At 41.1% G+C, this 19,260-nt stretch overlaps 4 protein-coding genes across 22 annotated transcripts in view; 3 read left to right on the top strand and 1 right to left on the bottom strand.

The window, feature by feature from the left end:
- Positions 1-2,656, top strand: part of CFAP70 (cilia and flagella associated protein 70) — a 111,406-nt gene extending 108,750 nt beyond the window's left edge. For 6 of the 13 annotated variants that reach the window (XM_032423724.1, XM_032423721.1, XM_032423722.1 and 3 more), the window contains one exon: positions 360-616. In XM_032423724.1, the coding sequence (XP_032279615.1) occupies positions 360-581 (222 nt within the window). In that variant the 3' untranslated portion in view covers positions 582-616. Of the gene's footprint in view, positions 1-359; positions 619-2,346 lie in introns of those variants that run through there. The other 7 variants (XM_032423733.1, XM_032423728.1, XM_032423731.1 and 4 more) reach the window with 5 other exon arrangements.
- A 1,100-nt stretch (positions 2,657-3,756) lies between these two features.
- MRPS16 (mitochondrial ribosomal protein S16) lies at positions 3,757-5,638 on the top strand. The gene is made up of 3 exons (XM_032423752.1): positions 3,757-3,975; positions 4,426-4,686; positions 5,377-5,638. Exons 1-3 carry the CDS (start codon positions 3,963-3,965, stop codon positions 5,508-5,510), a joined length of 408 nt encoding a protein of 135 aa, XP_032279643.1. The 5' UTR covers positions 3,757-3,962; the 3' UTR covers positions 5,511-5,638.
- Positions 5,639-7,796: 2,158 nt separating this feature from the next.
- DNAJC9 (DnaJ heat shock protein family (Hsp40) member C9) lies at positions 7,797-13,327 on the top strand. The gene is made up of 5 exons (XM_032423750.1): positions 7,797-8,057; positions 8,231-8,371; positions 8,931-9,185; positions 11,516-11,599; positions 11,959-13,327. Exons 1-5 carry the CDS (start codon positions 7,878-7,880, stop codon positions 12,076-12,078), a joined length of 780 nt encoding a protein of 259 aa, XP_032279641.1. The 5' UTR covers positions 7,797-7,877; the 3' UTR covers positions 12,079-13,327.
- A 425-nt stretch (positions 13,328-13,752) lies between these two features.
- The window catches only part of FAM149B1 (family with sequence similarity 149 member B1), a 77,480-nt gene continuing 71,972 nt past the window's right edge, over positions 13,753-19,260 (bottom strand). For 6 of the 7 annotated variants that reach the window (XM_032423741.1, XM_032423740.1, XM_032423738.1 and 3 more), the window contains 2 exons: positions 18,932-19,057; positions 15,060-16,057 (listed from right to left, as the gene is read on the bottom strand). In XM_032423741.1, the coding sequence (XP_032279632.1) occupies positions 15,884-16,057; positions 18,932-19,057 (300 nt within the window). In that variant the 3' untranslated portion in view covers positions 15,060-15,883. Of the gene's footprint in view, positions 14,516-15,059; positions 16,058-18,931; positions 19,058-19,260 lie in introns of those variants that run through there. The other variant, XM_032423737.1, reaches the window with a different exon arrangement.

The raw sequence follows: 19,260 nt of genomic DNA, 5'->3' as shown, positions 1-19,260 counted from the left end.
TACTTGGAATGTGCTCAAAAATCAGACACTCATGTATTTGTCTGGAAAGGAGATTCTAGGGATGCCTGAATGGCTCAGTTGGTTAAGCGTCTGCCTTCGGTTCAGGTCATGATCCCAGGGTCCTGGGATCGAGTCCCACATAGGGCTCCTTGGTCAGCAGGGAGCCTGCTTCTCCCTCTGCCTGCTGCTCCCCCTGCTTGTGCTCTCTGTCAAATAAATAAATAAAAATCTTAAAAAAAAAACTTAAAAAAAAGAAGGTATGGAGTCCTCTCTTTTGGTAGAAATGTTTGTGGCAACGTACTTTCCCACTATAACGTTTATAATATGTCATTATCACCAGGTGCTGCTCTTTTTTTCAGGCTGGACGGCAACTGGAAGCGGAGCAGGCCTATAAGTACACAATGAAGGTACGATGCAGAGGCCTCTGCTGTTTGTACTGTACTGAGGTTGGGAAACTGGGAAGAAGATGCTGGCTGAATTCAGGACTTTACAGCATTCCATCATTTCATGATGTGAATATTTTTCTAAAGGCTTTTCTTATCATCTTTGCCATTATCATAGGGCTGCTGGGTTTGGAATAACCCGCATATTACTATGGGGGATTTTTTTCTACCTCTTTTTTTTTTTTAAGATTTTATTTATTTGAGAGAGAGAGAGAGAGCACAAGGTGGGGGTGGAGGGCAGAGGGAGGTGGAGAAGCAGGCTCCCTGCTGAGCAGGAAGCCCCATGTAGGGCTCAATCCCAGGACCCCGGGATCATGACTGGAGCCAAAGGCAGACACCCAACCAACCGAGCCACCCAGGCGCACCACCCCTCCTTTTTTTAAGATTTTATTTATTTATTTGAGAGAGAGAGCAGAGGTAGAGAGAGAACACGAGTGTGTGTTGGGGGGGGGAGGTTTCTACCTCTTTAGAGATTTTGGTTTAATGGAAAGACAGATGGCCAGGGAGTCAGTAGACCTGAATTATGGTCCTAGTTTTGCCACTAACTCTACTGTGTTAACTTCTTTGAGCCTCATTTTCCTCACTTGTAGACTGAAGGTATAGGTCAACAAACTTTGTGTAAAGGGCAAAATAATATTTTAGGCTTTGTGGGTTAAACTGTCTCTATTGTGTCTATTACCCTCTGCCCTTGTAGTGCAAAAGGAGCCATAGACAATACATAAACAAATGAGCATGGTTGTGTTTCAAATAAAACTTTACTTAACAAAAACAGCAAGCTAGATTTGGCTCATGAACAGTAATCTGCCAACCCCCGGTCTATTCTACTATGAATTACAGTTCATAATTTGTGGCTTAAACAAATTAGTTTTATTTTTCTCATCTAATGAAAAGCCCAAGGCTGGTACCAGAGCTCCACCATGTCACCAGAGACCCAAACTCTATCTTTCTGTTCCACCAATCATAGCATGCAGTTCCCATCCTTCACAGTTGCAAGAGAGGCATGGTAGCTCAAACCACCATATACATGTTTCAGGCACAATAAAGAACAAAAGGGAGGAAAGAACAAAGAGGACATGCTAGCTATTTCACCTCCCTTTAAGAAGCAATGACTTTATAGGGATAAAAGATATAGCATAGGGAATATGGCCAATGGTATTGTAATAGTGTTGTGTAGTGACAGATGGTAGCTGTACTTGTGAGCACAGCGTAATGTACAGACTTAAGATCACTACGTTGTACACCTGAAACATGGTGTGTCTACTCATGAAAAATAAAGATGTTTAATTCACATGTACATAGTATTTGATGATAAAGAAAATCATTTCCAGAGGAAGGTTTACATTTCATTGGCCACAATTGGTCATAAGACTACTCCTAGCTCTAAGGGAAGAAGGAAATGGAGTTTTTTAGCTGGCTGCATTCCTGCCCTGAAAAGAAATGAAGATTTTGTTACAAAGAAAGGAGAGTGGGTATTCAGTAGGCAACTAGCTATCTCTACTACACATCTAGAGGCTAAAAATAAATTCAGATCTAATATCTTTGTTTTGTGTGTCTTTGAGTCCTGTGACTTGACAAACTGGAATACTATAGTCAAGACAGACCGGGTGATAATGTGAATTCTTTTAAAAATACTTTATTAAAGTTACTGAACAAAAAAATACACAAATTGTAAATGTTCATACTACTTGAAATTTCATAAAGTGAACATGTCCATGTAATCAGCACAACGTTCTGAGGTCTTTTAACGGAGTTACCATGAAATAGGGAATGAATAGGGAATATAAGAAGAGCCCAATTTCAAGCCAAGGAACTATATTCTTTAACTGTGTCCCAGTAAATGAGGGGTCTCCACACAGGTATATCAGGTATGATATGTATGCGCCCCTTCCTTCTTCTTATGCAGCTGAAACTAAAAGATAAGGCTCTGCTTGCAGAGATCCACATGGTACAGGAGACGGTTGGCTTTGGAAATCCATCTTTCTGACATCCTTCCAGCTGAAGAATATTCTGTGTGGGACTCTGAGCTCCTTTCCTTCCCAGAGAGATTAAGCCCTGGACATTTCACCATATGAGGCCTGGGGATGGAAAATACCATAAACAGAAACCCATTCATTTATTTCCATTGGCTATTTTACTGGATGGCTGTTACTGGATATTTTACAGGTTGACAGTAAACTGAATGACAATAAAAAATGAAAAAGATTCAAAATTCATCAGTGTGGTTCTGGAGTTAATTAAGGTCTACTGAGGTATATGTAAGAATATAATTATTTATTTACATAATTAAAGTAAAGTGGGTTCATTATTATGGTTTCTGGTAAAAACTTACGAAGTCATTCCTGGAAGTCAACTGCTAAGGTCTCTGGCTAGGTTCACTTCCCGGAACTTGAGAATTAAGGCATCAATTTCTAAGGTGGGCCTAAAGGAAGACTGCTATGCTGGGTCACTGTATTAGGACAAACATATTAGTTGTGGCCAGACCCTCTGGATCCAGTGGTGAACAGAGCTGAACAGAGAAGTCTTTGCTGAAGGTGGAGGTACTGACTACCTCTAACCACGGGTATCTTCATGGATCTAAATCACAAGGGCTCCAAGAAGAGTCCATTAACTTATAATAGATGCAAAACTCCTCTCAACTGAGGCCAGTATTCTAGGGCTAAAGATGACAAAGGAACCATACTTCACTCCTGTCCTCCTGGATCACTGCATAGCAAAACTAGGAATAAAGACTCCTCTTAATTTTTTAAAGAGGGTGCAGAGAATAGGAGGGAGGTGGGAGAACAGGAGGGAATGTGGAGGCATATTAATAAACAAGAAGAATAAAATAAAACCTACGTTCATTTATAGTCCGTGTATAGTCTTGGTTCTAACGCTACTTCCTTTATGAAGTCTTCCTGAGGCACCAAGCAAGTATCAGGTTCACCTTGTCCTCTGCTCCCCCAGGACTGTGTAGTGACCACCTTTACTGACTCCGGTGTAAACTCAGCGTCTCCCCACTTGACTGTGAGCTTCCTAGGAGCAGCACAGCTCCCTTTCAGCTAGTTTTCAGCACTGCGCTTCGGCTCTAACAGGTGCAGGATGGATCTGTGCAACACTTCAGCACTTCTGGCCGCTCCCTGGGATTCTCCCAATATTCCTCACTTCATCAGGAACCCACAGTGCAGCGCAGGCGGAGAACACCCACACAGTCCGGATCGCACTACGACCCCAGCTACACGAAAACTGCAGCGCGCCTTTTTTGCGGCAGTTTAAAGCACGTTAGGGTTCACGGCGTTGCATTATGGGAAGTGTAGGTGCGGGAAAGCGGAAGGGCCGGGGCGAGCGGAGTCTTCGCTTCCTGCACGGGGCGCTAGGGCTTGGGTGGAGGCGTGGTGAGGTCAGGGGTGTCGCAGTGGACTTCTCCGCGTTCTTCCTCCGCCGCCCTCCCCGCCGAGGCCGTAGAGCTGATCGGTGGCGGGCGGCAGCGCACTGCGAGGCGCGGCAAGTGGCGCACAGGCCTCGGCGCAGGCCGGCTGCACCATGGTCCAGCTCAGTGAGTGCCCTTCCGGGCGGTCGCGGGAGCCGGGGGCAGGGGGCGGGGCGTGTGGGACCCGATGAAGCAGCTCTCCTAGGCGAGCTGGAGGCAGCCCGAACCTGAAACAACCACACTGCCTTACGTTTGTCCCTCTCCTCGGGTTTTTCTCACTTAATCCTTCCTCAATTTATGAGACAAATGGCATTCGGTTTATAGACTAGGCAGCTGAGGCTCGGTCGTGGTCACAGAGGTATTAAATGGCAGGCTGGTGTTGAGCGGATTGAGGAAGTAGTCATTTCTGACTGAAGTGAATGAGAGGAGTTTCACGAAGAATATACTATCTAAACCGGGTTGACAGTGATTGATTGGATGTAAGGATGTTTCAGTTGAGGAAAGGGCTTGTTTTATGTACCTCATTTTGCCCATTTTATGTACTCGGTTCTTGTGTGTTAACTTATTTCTCTACAGCTACTGTCCTGTGCAAAGCCTACCGCGGAGGCCATTTAACCATCCGCCTTGCCCTGAGTGGCTGTACCAACCGGCCTTTCTACCGCATTGTGGCTGCTCACAACAAGTGTCCCAGGGATGGCCGTTTCGTGGAGCAGCTGGGCTCCTATGATCCACTGCCCAACAGTCACGGAGAGAAAATCGTTGCTCTCAACCTAGACCGGATCCGGCATTGGATCGGCTGTGGGGCCCACCTCTCTAAGCCTGTGGAGAAGCTTCTGGGTAACTCAGCTCTAGCCTTACTTCATTGAGGGGATTTTAAGGTGAATTCAGTTTCAGGATGATAAGAGTTAAGAATGATTTTCATTACCTTAGGCTGCTCAGGGCTAGAGTGAAAGCTGAAGTTGTGATCTAATTGTCATTTTGACTGGAGACCCCTTTTGTGGACTCTTTTATGAGACTTTATGGGTGAATGGGATTTTGTACTGAAAATAGGAATAGTGTGTCTTGAATGGCTATCTGTCCATTTATCTTTTTTCTTTTTTTTTTTTTTAAGATTTTATTTATTTATTTGACAGAGACAGAGCGAGAGAGGGAACACAAGCAGGGGGAGTGGGAGAGGGAGAAGCAGGCTTCCCCCTGAGCAGGGACCCCGATGTGGGGCTCGATCCCAGGACCCTGGGATCATGACCTGAGCTGAAGGCAGACGCTTAACGACTGAGCCACCCAGGCGCCCCTATCTTTTTTTCAAATAAGGACATTAGCTTTAGGAAGTAACATCCATTATCTCCTTGTAGTAAATGAAGGGGAGGGAGTTAGGGGAAGAGATACGACAGTTTGGTGAGAGAGGAGCATGTTTTAAATCCATGCTTTAAGTCAGGTCTCTGTTAGACCTCAGCTCTGTGAGGCTAAGTTCCCAGGGAAACATTGGCTTATACCATGTTATAATGAATGAAATCCTGTTGTTTTTAGGTCTTTCTGGCTTTTTCCCTCTGCATCCCATGATGATCACAAATGCTGAGAGGCTGCGAAGGAAACGGGCACGCGAAGTCCTCTTAGCATCTCAGAAAACAGATACAGAGGCTACAGAAACAAAAATGAGCTGACTTCAGTGAGCAGAGCATTGGGGAAAAGGTCAACACTTAAAACACTTGTTCAGAGCTCTTAGTTTTATTAGATTTGGAGGTTAATAAATGGAGTTTCCTGAGTCACCCATGCTCTTCTGGCCTGTCCTGAGCTGGACTCAGGGAGAAATTTGTTCTTTCTGACGTAGAGCTGGGTCTAGGTACTGATTAGCTTTTTTAGCCTTCATCTGGAAAAGATAGTAGCTCTGGGGTGTGTTGGATTTTGGGTTGGGCCCTGGATCTCTCAGACAACTTTACAGTCTGCTGCCTTCCAATACTTCCCTGTTTGAAAGCCCCCAGCAAGTCTATCCATGGTCCATCTGTGAAGTTCCTTCCTTAATCATCCCACTAGCTCAAGAACACAGTTACTTTGCTTGCTTGCTTATGTATGTATGTATGTATGTCATTGTAGAGTTACTTTCTCTTGTTTGACCCATAATATCAAATTTACAAAGGTAGATTTTTTTAATGAACTTGTAGGCTATAATAGCATACTTTTTAAGAATGAGAAACTGGAAGAAAGGTAATACTGAAGAGTACGTTCATACATTCTTGACCCTTTACAAGTAAGGCTATTCGTGAGGATTATTAGGTGTCATGAAAGTGGGTAAAACTCCATTTTATTGATGGGAGGCTGAGGTTCAGATGTGGAAACTTGCCCAATACCATCTGTTTTCATTTGGGCAGAGCTAAGATTCACACCCCAATATGCATACCTGGAGAGCCCTTTCCATTGTCTGTGGCAGGGTAGGTGTGAGATGAGCAAAGATGAGCTTTTCAGAAGTCCACTTAAAAAGCCAGTGATAGAAATGAGGTTTAGGTGTCATGAGTTTGGTAATATAAATGACTGGCTGTGCCCCAAGCCCAAAATGTCATATCTGCCTCACCAGAACTGCAGGACAATAACAATCATGATCAGAGGATTTTAGTGCACACTCTGGGTAATACAATTTCAAATCTGGCATAAGACTAGGATATAGAGTTTATAGAGGGACACTAAAGCCCTATCAGTGTACCAACTTATTTTGTTTTCTGGGTTTTATATATTGAGAACAACCCTCATTATGGGGTCAAGTCTCTCCCAAGGTTGTCACTGGTTGGCCTCCCTTGCTTTGAGGGGATTTTGAAGGCAGGGCAGGCTGAGAAGAACTGACTACCTGGATTAGATTGTGGATCTGATCATGGATCTGGGAAAGAAAAATGCAATGAAAACCATGGGAACTCTGGAAGTTAAAGATGATAATATACTCTGGAGAGTTTAAGGTCTTTGGATAAGCTTTAATTGGTAGAGCAAAGAAGAATGATTATGAAAAGTATTGACCAGTAAAGGGAACTGCTGGGAAATGGGTTAAGGTAAGGTATTATTTTGAGCTATTGAGTTTCTGCCAACTCAAGTATTCACTTTGTTCCCTGGTCTATCCTTACTCTGTGATCTGTATACACATGCTTCCTGTGTGAGTGCATCCTGTTCCTGATAATCCAGTTTTCTCTAGCTCTAGCCTTGCTCTAGATTTCCTGACACAGTTTCTCACCATCTCTTAGTTGATAGCATTAGTTTATGTTGCTATCACCTCAAATCCAACATGCTCAAACCTAGCTCTTCATTAAAAAAAAAAAAAAAAGCCTTTGCTTCAGCAGCTTTATTTTTACTCAGATGAGGGTTTGGGTCATGTCATCTTAACCAAAGTGAAAGGTGATTAAGAACTGGAAGATGATTGGGAATGATTCTGTAATAAATGTTACAGTTTTTAAAAGATCAGTATTTTGCGCCTTTGTTTACGCTTTTTTCTTGCAGGAATTAGGAAAGTACTTACCTAGGAGTCCCAACCTGTAGGTTGCAAAATTATCGGATCTTAAGAGTTTTGTGTACTCTTGTCAGGATCATTGAAAAAGAACAAATCTATTTAACGATGTTGAACCATGTGAAATCGCCAAATGCCGATGTTATGCCGTTTTTTACTTTTAAAAAAAGGCAAAACAGCAATGTATAGCCTCGACGTAATATGGACGTGCCATATATTGAATGAACTTATGCACTGGGAAACTGGTGAGAAGTGCCAGATTTCTTGAGTAAGGGGAGGAGGGCGTCGTGGCACCGGATCCCCCGCTAACCACACAAAAGGAAGTTCCCGCGGTTGCTCGGGTCTCCGCTGAAGTTCTGGCCACGCCCTCGTTTTTGCAGCCGCCGTAAAGTGCGACGTCGTGGCCACGCCTATTCGGCGCTTCTTGTGACGCAGTCGCCCAGGGTATTTTTGCGCGGGAAAAGGGGGCAGTCTGGAGCTCTAGCCGGTGTCGCCGGGACGGGCCGTTTCTGCGGAGGTTGCCTCCCGCTCGCTGTCCCTGCTGGCGATGGGGTTGCTGGAGCTGTGCGAGGAAGTGTTCGGTACCGCTGACCTTTACCGAGTGTTGGGCGTGCGGCGCGAGGCCTCGGACGGCGAGGTCCGACGCGGCTACCACAAGGTGTCTCTGCGGGTGCACCCGGACCGGGTCGGCGACGACGACAAAGAGGACGCCACCCGCCGCTTCCAGGTACGCGAGCCCCAGCTCCACTGGCCGCCTGGGTTTCTCTCGATCATCTGGCCGCCAGGCCCCGCCTAGGCGGAGTGCGCCGAACCTGGCCTGGTGTTTTCTAATCTTTATTTATCGCAGCGCGGTTTCAGTGAGGGATGCAAAGGTGACTTTTGGATGCTTTTAACCCGCAGATCCTCGGGAAAGTCTATTCTGTTTTGAGCGACAAAGAACAGAGAGCATTGTACGATGAGCAGGGAACAGTGGACGAAGATTCTGATGTGCTCAACCAAGATCGGGACTGGGAGACGTATTGGAGGTTACTTTTTAAAAAGGTAGAGGACTCTGGAAATTTTTTTGTGATTATTCCCGTTATTCATTGAAGAAACGTTTATTGAATGCCTTCAAGGTATTGCATTTTGTGTTGTGTAGGAATGAGGAATTTCTGTTTCATCTTAAAATTCACATACGTGGAAGTATTCCTCGGGAGATAACCTACAGCTAGCTTTGAAGAAGAAGAAGTCTGTTTAACCGTTAAACATACACACATACTTTTACTGAAATGGGTCTTTAATTTCTTGTTGATGTAAAGCGATTGTAGGGGAACAGGTGGTTTAATATTTTATAAGGTAATGTTTCATTTTACATATCCACCTGTAAGTCTTGAGTTCTTCTGGGAAACTTCCCTTAAATTTTCCAGGTCTGTAGTTTAGTAGTTGTGAAGGTTGGGAGAACGCTGGAAAAGCTTTGGCATAGAAAGTGTGGCTCCTTGCAGTAATTTCAACTCAAGCAACTGTTGTATTTGGGAAGAAACATTTCAACACCTACATCTATCTTTACTAGTATACTTTTTATTTAAAATTCTCAGAGTTATAGCATATGTCTCTTATTCAGATATCTCTAGAAGACATTCAAGCTTTTGAAAAGACATACAAAGGTTCTGAAGAAGAGCTGGCGGATATTAAACAGGCCTATTTGGATTTCAAGGGTGACATAGGTCAGATCATGGAGTCTGTGCTGTGTGTGCAGTACACAGAAGAACCCAGGATAAGGAACATTATTCAGCAAGCCATTGATGCTGGCGAGATCCCATCCTATAATGCCTTTGTTAAAGAATCGAAGCAAAAGATGAATGCAAGGAAAAGGAGGGTAAGATTTTGAATGCTTTTTTTATATCTTGCATTTTGAATGCTTTTTTGTGTGTCTTAATTGCTTCCAAAAAGAATGTGAGGGTATTTACAATAATAAAAATATGATTACCGAGAAGAGAGTAAGGGTTAACTCATTTCTTTTCTAATAAAATGAGCATACTAGCTCATTAAGAGAAACTTTTTTTCCCTATTATGTTGTGCTCAAGAGGATTTTGCTAGGTGGATTGTTTAATATCATCTTAAAATAACACTGAAATACTCTTTACGTGGGCCAGTTCTTTAGCTTTGTCAAGGCTTTCCTCAAGAAATAAAGTAATGGAGCCCAGATACATAGGGTGGACAGTGGTTCTCACTTGGTTAAGAGATGGGGAGAGAGTGACTAAAACGTTCTTTTTTTGGACTGTGCCTTGTTAATACAGATTTTCTTTTGTTCTTGTCCAGATTGATTCTTGAATTGGACCCAGAATACACATTTCTAAACAAATGGTTTAGTTTATTTTGGTGAAAGTGTCTTCCCAAACACACTTGGAGAGGAACACTTGTGAATAATCAAGAATTGTGGCTTCTGTATCTTATTAAACTGTGGAGTTGGTGAGGGTAGGGATGATGGCAGGGAAAAAGAGCTTAAGAACAGACAGCTGAAGGTCTGGGAGGGAGTGGATTCACAGCAAGCATCTGTGTCTCTGGTCTTTTGGGGAAGACCAGACTGGTACTCAAGTAACCATTGCCTCAACCTGGCTTTCCTAGTGGGAGCTCAGTGGAGAGCAGTGTAAGATTTTAGATGTCTGGTGGGTACCTGAGGTGGGTGCCTTATTTCCTATGGCTGAATTGGAGGTGGAGGTAGGTCTGCAGTTTTGATACAAGATACAGGGGAAAGCTGGGTGGGGTGGGGTGTGTGTGTGTGGCAAAGTGGAATGTGTATCAAGATGATCATTTTGGAGGTGTGCATGGCTGACTCAGTAGAGCATGTGACTCTTAATCTCAGGGTTATGAGTTCAAGCCCCACGTTGGGCATGGAGCCTACTTTAAACAAAAAAGTCATTTTGGCTCATAGGGCACATCTGTTTAGGCCCACTCTTATAGTATCAGTTGGTAATCATTTTCTCCAGTGAAACTGAGCACAGCTATATCCAATTATTATTGGACCCAGAATACACATTTCTAAACAAATGGTTTAGTTTATTTTGGTGAAAGTGTCTTCCCAAACACACTTGGAGAGGAACACTTGTGAATAATCAAGAAAGTGTGGCTATTAGCTTGAGAAACTTTCCTAGAGTTGGGGGCAGGTGGATGGCATAGTTTTTAGCGACTCCAGCAAACCTGGGGAGTGGGTATACAGTATTAAATTGAATACAAGGACTGAAAGTAGACAATGGAAACACTTTTTATTGGAATAACAAAATCCTAATGTATTAGTATGCTTAGCATTAATAGTATTCATTGCTATTTAGAAAATTTAGTGGGGTTTGGGATCTATTATATAGTGTTGTTGCCCTGAAAGAAGGAACAAAGTCATTAACCTTTCCCAAGGTGTACTTGTGGTATTTTGGAATCAGTGCCCTAGGAAAATTTGGCAGAAGAAGGTGGCTTTGAAATTAGGTAAAGAAAGGTTATAACTGAACTTGTTAGTGTTTATTCTTACTACTTGGGAAGTTTATTTATTTACTTTTTATTTTTATTTTTTTTAAGATTTTATTTATTTATTTGAGAGAGAGAATGAGATAGAGAGAAAGAGCATGAGAGGGAGGAGGGTCAGAGGGAGAAGCAGACTCCCTGCTGAGCAGGGAGCCTGATGTGGGACTCGATCCCGGGACTCCAGGATCATGACCTGAGCCGAAGGCAGTCGCTTAACCAACTGAGCCACCCAGGCGCCCTACTTGGGAATTTTAAACCAGGGTTACTCTCAAGGCTGCCACCAGTCACATGTAGTTAAAAAGTGGGTTTCCAGAGGAGAGGAATTTGAGTTGCCTATATCCTGGCAACAGTTTTGAAGGCATCCTTGGTTAAATGACCTTCCCTCTCCTAGCATTTTGTTTTCATTCTTATCACCATGTGGTTTATGAATACTAAACTACTTGCTACCCCTAGCTAGTAAAAATGGGGAAAACTCAGAAATGCTCATTGGAATCAGAGGATCTACTGCATGCTCTCAGCAGTGTTGTCTTTTAATGAATGACATATTTATGTAATTGTGGTTTGTTGTTGTTGTTTTTTAATCTATATAATCCTCAGATTGAAAGGTTCTTACCATAGATTTGCTTTTGGGAAAGGGTATGTTTTTAGTATATGCTAGGTTGCCATGGGGTCTAACATGAGTTTCTGTTTTAGGCTCAGGAAGAGGCTAAAGAAGCAGAAATAAGCAGGAAGGAGTTGGGCCTTGACGAAGGAGTAAACTTGAAAGCAGTCATTCAGGTAAGCTTGGCAGGTTGTCTTTGAGGGTTGTCACTACTTCTTTTGTGTTCTGATTCCTACTGCTAATACTTTCTTTGTAGTGTATAGTGTTGTGGGTATTTTGTTTTCTTTTTTTAAGACATAAGTCATGTACTATGTTTTCATCCTTTTAAAGTGCATAATTTAGTGGCTTTTAGCATATTCATGAGGTTGTAGAACAGCACTAATTCCAGAACATTTTTGTCACCTTAAAAAGAAACCCCTTGCTCATTAGCAGTCATTCCCTGTTCTCCCTTCCACCAGCCTCTGGCAACCACTGAGTATTTTTGTCTCTGGATAGGCTTGTGTTTTGAAAGCTTGTGTTTTAACTTCTTAAACAGAGCAGACAAAAGGATCGGCAAAAAGAAATGGACAATTTTCTGGCTCAAATGGAAGCAAAGTACTGCAAACCTTCTAAACGAGGAGGGAAAAAAACGCCTCTCAAGAAAGAAAAGAAATAATGGAATTTTCTCTTCAAAAGACTTTAGGTGTTAATTGGTGCCATTGTAGGCAAGATACAGTCAAGATTTGAAGACAAAAGTCAACCCTGCCCTTGAAAAAAGTTGTCTTTCCAGGCTAAATTATTCAGCTCAACTCTGTAAACCAAGCAGAATCTCTCAACCTGATTTTAGTAGTCTTAGAAATCCCCTGACATTCTTTGAGGTCCTGCATGAAGGAATTTGGTGATTGAGGGAATGGAGGAGAGTGGTATACTTCCTGGCAACGCTTGCGTCTGTGGATCTTCTGTACAAGGAACTCTTATCTAGAATGTGGGTCTGTCCCATACTGCCTTCAGCAGTTGTTGTTTTGCCACGCAGGAGTGTGTGCACAGCTATGGAGTATTCAGTGTTGTGTTTATTAGAATAGTAACTCTACCTAGCTAGAATGCTTTCAGAGCCCTTGCTGGACATGTGTCTTTCAAATATTTGCCAGTTTGCTTTCATGTTTAATCTTGAATAGATCCTCTCTCCTTTTTGTTTTATTCAGCCAGGTTTTGTACTCTTTGCTTGAAATATAGGAGAAACAGATGTTGAGATTACTTCAGACATCTTTGTAAGACTCACACATGATGAAATAAACAAGTTAAAAATGACTTTGTTAAGTTCTGGGGCCTTTTAAATGATCTCAGTGATCATTTAACTATGATCTAGAAAAACTATGAATGGTGTTCAGAGAAGAGAGAAAAGTAAACCAAGCCAGCTTTATAGTAGGTGGCCAGATTTAAGTAGCATAAAGAGAAGTTGTCCTACCTGTAACTGTTGAAAGTCTGTCCTTAAGCAGGTCGCAGACCTTGTTTGAACTTGTTGCCTCATCTATAAAAGGGTGAGGGAGTTGGGCTAAATGACTGCTTAGGGGCTCCTTCTGATTCTCTTAACTTTCGAAGGCAGGCCATCTTGATCCAGTGGTTTGTTATCATGCACTTGTGGTATTGATTTGTGAGAATGGTATAGAGATGTTTACTTACATTTAGTCAAATTGGTATGTACTCATTGGAATATATGGACATTTTTTGGCAACTGATAACTTAAAAAGTCTCTGAGTTATAGACTTTTATGCATATGGCATTGAATATATAACAACTTTTCTGTTACTGAGTTTTATGTATGATACTTTATCTGAGGTAAGCACATGACACATTTTTAGTTTGGTTACAAACAGGTTAAAAAATACTCCTTAATTGTATTAAAGTATAATTTAATGCAGGTTGTTTGAAGCATCTGTCTTCATATGATAGCATTAGTACACTTAGATAAAATAAAAAAAATTACCCTTATTTATGATTATTTGAGTTTATCCACTCTGAAGATTTACAGTAAATTAAAGTTCAATGAAATTTAAATAAAATAAATTGAAGCCATAGTTAAAACCACTGCTGCCTTTATGAGTATCCTCCAAAAAAGGTCCATAGTGAAATCAGAAGAATGCTGAAGTTCTCTTCTTCTGCTATTAGGATATGTTTATACTAAACTAATTACCAGAGTTTCTGAAATGTTAAGGTATTGCTGGATCACTAATAGATTCTATAAATTTTTTGTTTACTTAGAGTTTAAGGAGAAAATCTGGTAAGATGAGTTTAATAGTATATATATATTATATATATATATGAATATATGACCACTAAGGTCTTTTAAGAAGAAAAGAAGCATAATCTTGATAGGAAGCAGGCCTTGTGAGGTTGAGCTGTCCTATCTGAAAATATATATACATTATGACTTACTACATAAGTTACTTTATACCAGTGCTCCACATTTATGTCTTTAGTTACTTAGCCCTTCCATATCTCTTTGCCTATAAGATTGGGCATCTAAAGAGAAAGTTAGGAATGACATCTGTTTGATGAGTAACTCAGATTTTTGACAGCTCTGTCTCCTAAACATGCCTTAAAAATGAGTACAACTCTCCAGAAATTCATACAAGCAGAAGTATTCTAAAGCCAGTGATAATGTTATCAAACAATTATTTGCTGCTTTTTGTGTATGTATAGTCTCATAGAATCCTATAATAGTTGAGCTGATCATTGTTAACAGACAACATGAGTTTTGGGGATAATTTTTCATTTGTTACATCTTTGGGTACAAATTTTAAGTCCAATGGAATAGGTTAACTTATGCTGAAAGAAGACAGGAACTGGAGAGGGAAACAGTATCCATGTAATCTTTGGCGGATCCTCTTTTTTTCTCAGTTATATCAGATTAACACTTCATGAAGATGGTTTTAAGTTGTCTCTTGTATACAAGCTTTGCCGTCACAAGATGACTGAACACCGACCATGAATTTTTCTCACGTGTTCCCTGCAGCCTGAAGCAGGTTCTTCTCATTTGCCCTATGGTGCCTGCCTGGTTCTAGAGACTGGTCCACCTCTGTTTTGAGATTTTGTAGACGCATGTAAGTGAGGACCTGTCAGACAAAGGTGACATCGTAGAGTAACATTAGTAGACATTCTAGATTTGGTAATCTCAAGTTCATATCTAAGGGCTTTTTTGCTCCAGTTATCAGTCGGACTTAAATTTGGAGACTGGGACTAAGTAGTAAAGTATATATTCACCAAGGCAATAAAAACCACATTTGCATTATTTTATCACTTAAAAAAACTGTATTAAGATATGAAATCTAGTTTTTATTTATTTATTTATTTTAAAGATTTTATTTGTTTGACAGAGACACAGTGAGAGAGGGAACACAAGCAGGCGGAGTGGGAGAGGGAGAAGCAGGCTTCCTGCCCAGCAGGGAGCCCGATGCGGGGCTCGATCCCAGGACCCTGGGATCATGACCTAAGCTGAAGTGAAATCTAGTTTTAGAGGAGAGGCCACTGGGCGCCTGGGTGGCTTAGTCGGTTAAGCATCTGCCTTCGGCCTAAATCATGATCCCAGGGTCGTGGGATTGAGCCCCGAATTGGGCTCTCTGCTCAGTGGGGAGTCTACTTCTCCCTCTGCCCCTCCCTCCTGCTTGTGTTCTCTCTGTCTCTTAAATAAATAAAATCTTAAAAAAAAATGAACTGTTAGAGAAGAGGCTACTGATTAAAAAGGACTAATATGTCTGTTTGACTTATCTAAATGTTACGACTGTCAACAAGGCTGAATGTAGTTAACTCTAGCTCAGCATTGCTTCTCTATGAGGACTAATCCAAGAAAGAATCCATGGAAAGCATTCAGAGACTACCAAACAATGCTAACAGGAAATGAACAAGAGAATTCACTTGGATGACAGAGATGGTTTGAGGCAGATTACTTTTTAATGTAACTTGTGGATTAATCTTATTAACAGGAAACATTTCAACTGCCTAATACTTCTGATTTCACCTACAACATGGGAAGGACCCTGATGGTCGTGAATATTACCGTTATAGGAAGAATTAAGATACCCTTAAATTTTCTCCCCTCCTGTGAAAATACAATCTATAGAATATGACTTAGAAATAAAAAATTAATGGGATGGACTCAGACTCAGCATGTCTTGACATTTTTGAATTTTTTTTACCTTGGCCTGGCAGGTTAACTGACCACAGCAGTTTATTCTATAGCAATATGGATTTTGCCAACATAATAAAATCCATGCAGTGTTTGAATGTTATAAACATGACTTAAACTTTTTAGATTAAAAAAAAAAAAGGTAGCTTACTTTGCCAGAGTGGTGAGAAGTTAATTTACATATGGGAAAACAAATCTGGAACTTGGCTCTGAGCAATAGAGGTCTCCTCTATCTTTATTATTATCCCATTTCCAAAAGGAATTTGAGGTGAATTACAAAGATGTAGGGAAACAAAATCTAATAAAATCTGGAGGAAGGGAAAATAAACATCGAAAACAAAGGCAGGGTCTTAACATAGCCACATCGTAGTAAAATAAAAGCCATGGTCCCACCTGTCACTGCAGATCCCCTACCAGGTCGGGCCTGATGAGGATACTCAACAGCACACAAATGATGATACTGTGTATCTGGCTGCAAAAGAGAAAAGATGACACACTTCTTATGATGTGACTTCTCCCAAAGGATAATGTGTTAGTAGGTTTACAAGGAAAAATCTTGAAGTCAGACAACCATGTAAATGGCATTGTCTGACAATCGGAGGGGAGGGACAAGTTGGCTGAGTACACTCTTGTATTTTCAGTAAAAAATTCCAAGCCAGAGGCCCACAAAACCATTTGTTAACTTGTAAAAAATTTTTAAGTTGTTTTTCTAACTTTAAGTTCTAAAACTATTAATATGTCTTTAAGAAAATCTTAGCACTTACAGAAAATGCATATGGTTTAATACTTAAATATTAAATTTAGAATATTATTCAGAATATTTAAATATTCTAAGCATTTTTAATTGGCTGCCAAGGGAATTTTATCTAATTTAGACTGTGCTGACTGTTTAAAACAACAGAATGGAGCCTTTTCAGCAACATTGAAATACGCATGACTTTACCTCCATACTTGAGATGTGACTCTCAATATGAAACATTTCAAAATTACCTCAAGGAATTTAAAGATTTTAAGACGTGGCTAAAATATTGAAATGCAAATATTAAAAAAAGCTGTCAATGCCATCCTGCTGGTGCTTCTGGAATAAAAAACATTCCTCTCAGTTCCCTGTCAGAGAACTGCAATCAAGAGATTTCAGGAATTTTTTTCTGGTGAAACCCCATCTTTTTTTATTGGGGTCACCAAACTTCTTTTCTTCAGAGGGCCAGCCAGTAAATATTTTAGGCTTTGTGGTACATACTGTTGTAACTACTCAACTCTGCTGTTGAGGTGGGAAAGCAGTCATAGACAGTACATACATGAATGAGTATGGCAGCTCTACTCTAATAAAACTTTATGTACAGAAACAGGCAATTTTTGTGGTAAGCCAAGTGGCCCATAACAGTAGTTTGCTGACCCCTTTTCTAGGTGAGAACACCAAGGAGCAGAGCACTAGTCTGGAAGTGCCAAGCCAGGGACTCGGATCTAGTGCGCTTAGTTACATTGAGCTACCAGCTCATCTCCCTTTGCGTGACAGCAAATTGGGAGAGAAATAGCTAAGGAATGAAATTCTTACTTTTGTTACAAACAGCAGAAAAAGAAGAAGCTGAAATGTCTTCATCTGTTTAGTTTAATTGCTAAGGCAACCAAAAATTAAATGTGTTTTAGAGAATCTAGCTGTAGAATATAATCATCAAACACTGCTTAACAAATGCTCTGAATCAAATTTTGAGAAGATTAATAGAGGTTTTAAAACTTTCTAGGATTCACATTGAGGAAGAATCAGAAATGCTCACATTTCCCTTTAGCTCCTGTTTTGGTGAGTTGCCCCCTAAATAAAGCATCTTGAGGTCTGTTGAGTTAAATAGTGTCCCCCATCCTCTGCCCCCTCCAGTATTCATGTCTACCTGGAACCCATGAATGTAACTTTATTTGGAAATAGGATCTTTGCAGATGTAATCAAGATAAGATGAGGTCATATTAGATTAGGGTCAGCCATAAATTCAGTGATTGGTATCTTTATAAGAGGGAAGTTTGGACACAGATACACACAGGGAAGAAGGCTGTGTGAAGGCAGAGGCGGAAATTGGGAGTGATGTGGCTGCAAACCAAGGAGTACCAAGGATTGCTGGTGACCACCAGAAGCCAAGAAGAGATGAGAAAACATCCTTCCCTAGAGCCTGGAGAGGGAACATGGTTCTACTGACACCTTGATTTTGGACTTCTAGGCTCTGGAACTGATAGAATATTCTGTTTTAGGGGCGCCTGCGTGGCTCAGTTGATTAAGCGACTGCCTTCGGCTCAGGTCATGATCCTGGAGTCCTGGGATCGAGTCCCACATCGGGCTCCTGGCTCAGCGGGGAGCCTGCTTCTCCCTCTGACCCTCTCCTCTCTCATGCTGTTTCTCTGTCTCTCTCTCTTTCTCTCAAATAAATAAATAAATACATAAATACATAAATATCTTAGAATATTCTGTTTTAAGCCACCCAGTCTGTGGTGATTTGTTATGGTAGCCCTAGGACACTAATATACTGTCCCATTAATTTGTTCTCACCACTCTTTTAGTGGAGAATTGTATAGTGCTTTAGGCTGATAAAATTCAAGGTTTATAAGTTGGAGTAAGTGGGCTTCAAATATCACCATCCTGAGAAGTGGTAGAGGATTTGAGGCCCCTGGCTCCTAGGCACGGAGTGTGGCTCCAGTTCCCCAGGCTCTTCGAATCCTTTTGCCACAAAGCAGATGAGGTGGGGCTGAGTGGCTGGCCTACAATCGGGTAAGGTCAGCGCATGATTTCCAACCTCCCAACTAAGCTTTTTCTATTACTTGCTTAAAAGTAAAAGGGCCAGTAAATGCACATTAAATGGTAAGGTGATGTGAGCATCTCAAAACACCAATTTAAAAAAATGAATGTCCTGACTTGCCATCCATCAGTCCACAGCATAATCTGATACCACTTTTGGTGTAACTCCATAAGAGCAGTGTTAGAGAATGAGTTATACTGATTTGATGTATTGGAGTTTAACATTGTTTTGCTTATTCTCAGAAGTATTTAATATTTAACAATTTAAATTGTTTAAAATTTAAACAATTTAATTTAAACATGACAAAACATAGTTAAAATTTGTGACATGTATAAGTCATTTTACCTTATTCTTCATTTTATCTTATTACCTTTTTTTAAATTCTATTTAAATGTCAGAGACCAGTTAGAATTTCAATGAAATGTACTTACTACACTATTTTTATTGTTAAGAGCCTCCGCTTTTATTCTTGGAGTTGATTAAGGCACTATGTGAAATCTTAAGTCTGCCAAACTAGTTTTTTTCTTTCCCCAACTGTCAAGACCATAGAGGAAGTATGTCACTACCAAAAATGATTGAGTTGTGTTGGGCCTGGAGAAAAAGTCAGGTAAAAGGAGCCTCTCCTGGGGCTGCTGATGGTTGGGCTCATCCACCACTGCACTTCGAGCTCGATTGGAGTCACCATGGGTTTTCTGCAGGGAAGACAAAAATTACAGAAACCATTAAACAATTTGTAGCCAGAGCTGTGCATGTCCTACATCAACCCAAGTAGGCATGGTAACTGCAGGCCAAGGAACTCCAATTCCATTGTTATAAAGTTAGGATTCAGTTTGTACTTTCGACAAAATATAGTATAAGTTAATTCCAGAACACGGATCCTGCAGAATTACTGTCC

This window comes from Phoca vitulina, unplaced genomic scaffold (assembly GCF_004348235.1).
Source record: "Phoca vitulina isolate PV1807 unplaced genomic scaffold, GSC_HSeal_1.0 scaffold29, whole genome shotgun sequence".
Classification (NCBI taxonomy): Eukaryota; Metazoa; Chordata; class Mammalia; order Carnivora; family Phocidae; genus Phoca; species Phoca vitulina.
This window is presented reverse-complemented; position numbering and strand designations above follow the sequence as displayed.

Bases quoted from the DNA above. Each gene is read 5' to 3' on its own strand.
- MRPS16 (XM_032423752.1), top strand. The intron at 4,687-5,376 runs GTAACTCAGCTC...TGTTGTTTTTAG, and splicing joins GCCTGTGGAGAAGCTTCTGG to GTCTTTCTGGCTTTTTCCCT.
- DNAJC9 (XM_032423750.1), top strand. From the start codon at position 7,878: ATGGGGTTGCTGGAGCTGTGCGAGGAAGTGTTCGGTACCGCTGACCTT. The intron at 8,372-8,930 runs GTAGAGGACTCT...TCTCTTATTCAG, and splicing joins GGAGGTTACTTTTTAAAAAG to ATATCTCTAGAAGACATTCA. The intron at 9,186-11,515 runs GTAAGATTTTGA...TTTCTGTTTTAG, and splicing joins TGAATGCAAGGAAAAGGAGG to GCTCAGGAAGAGGCTAAAGA.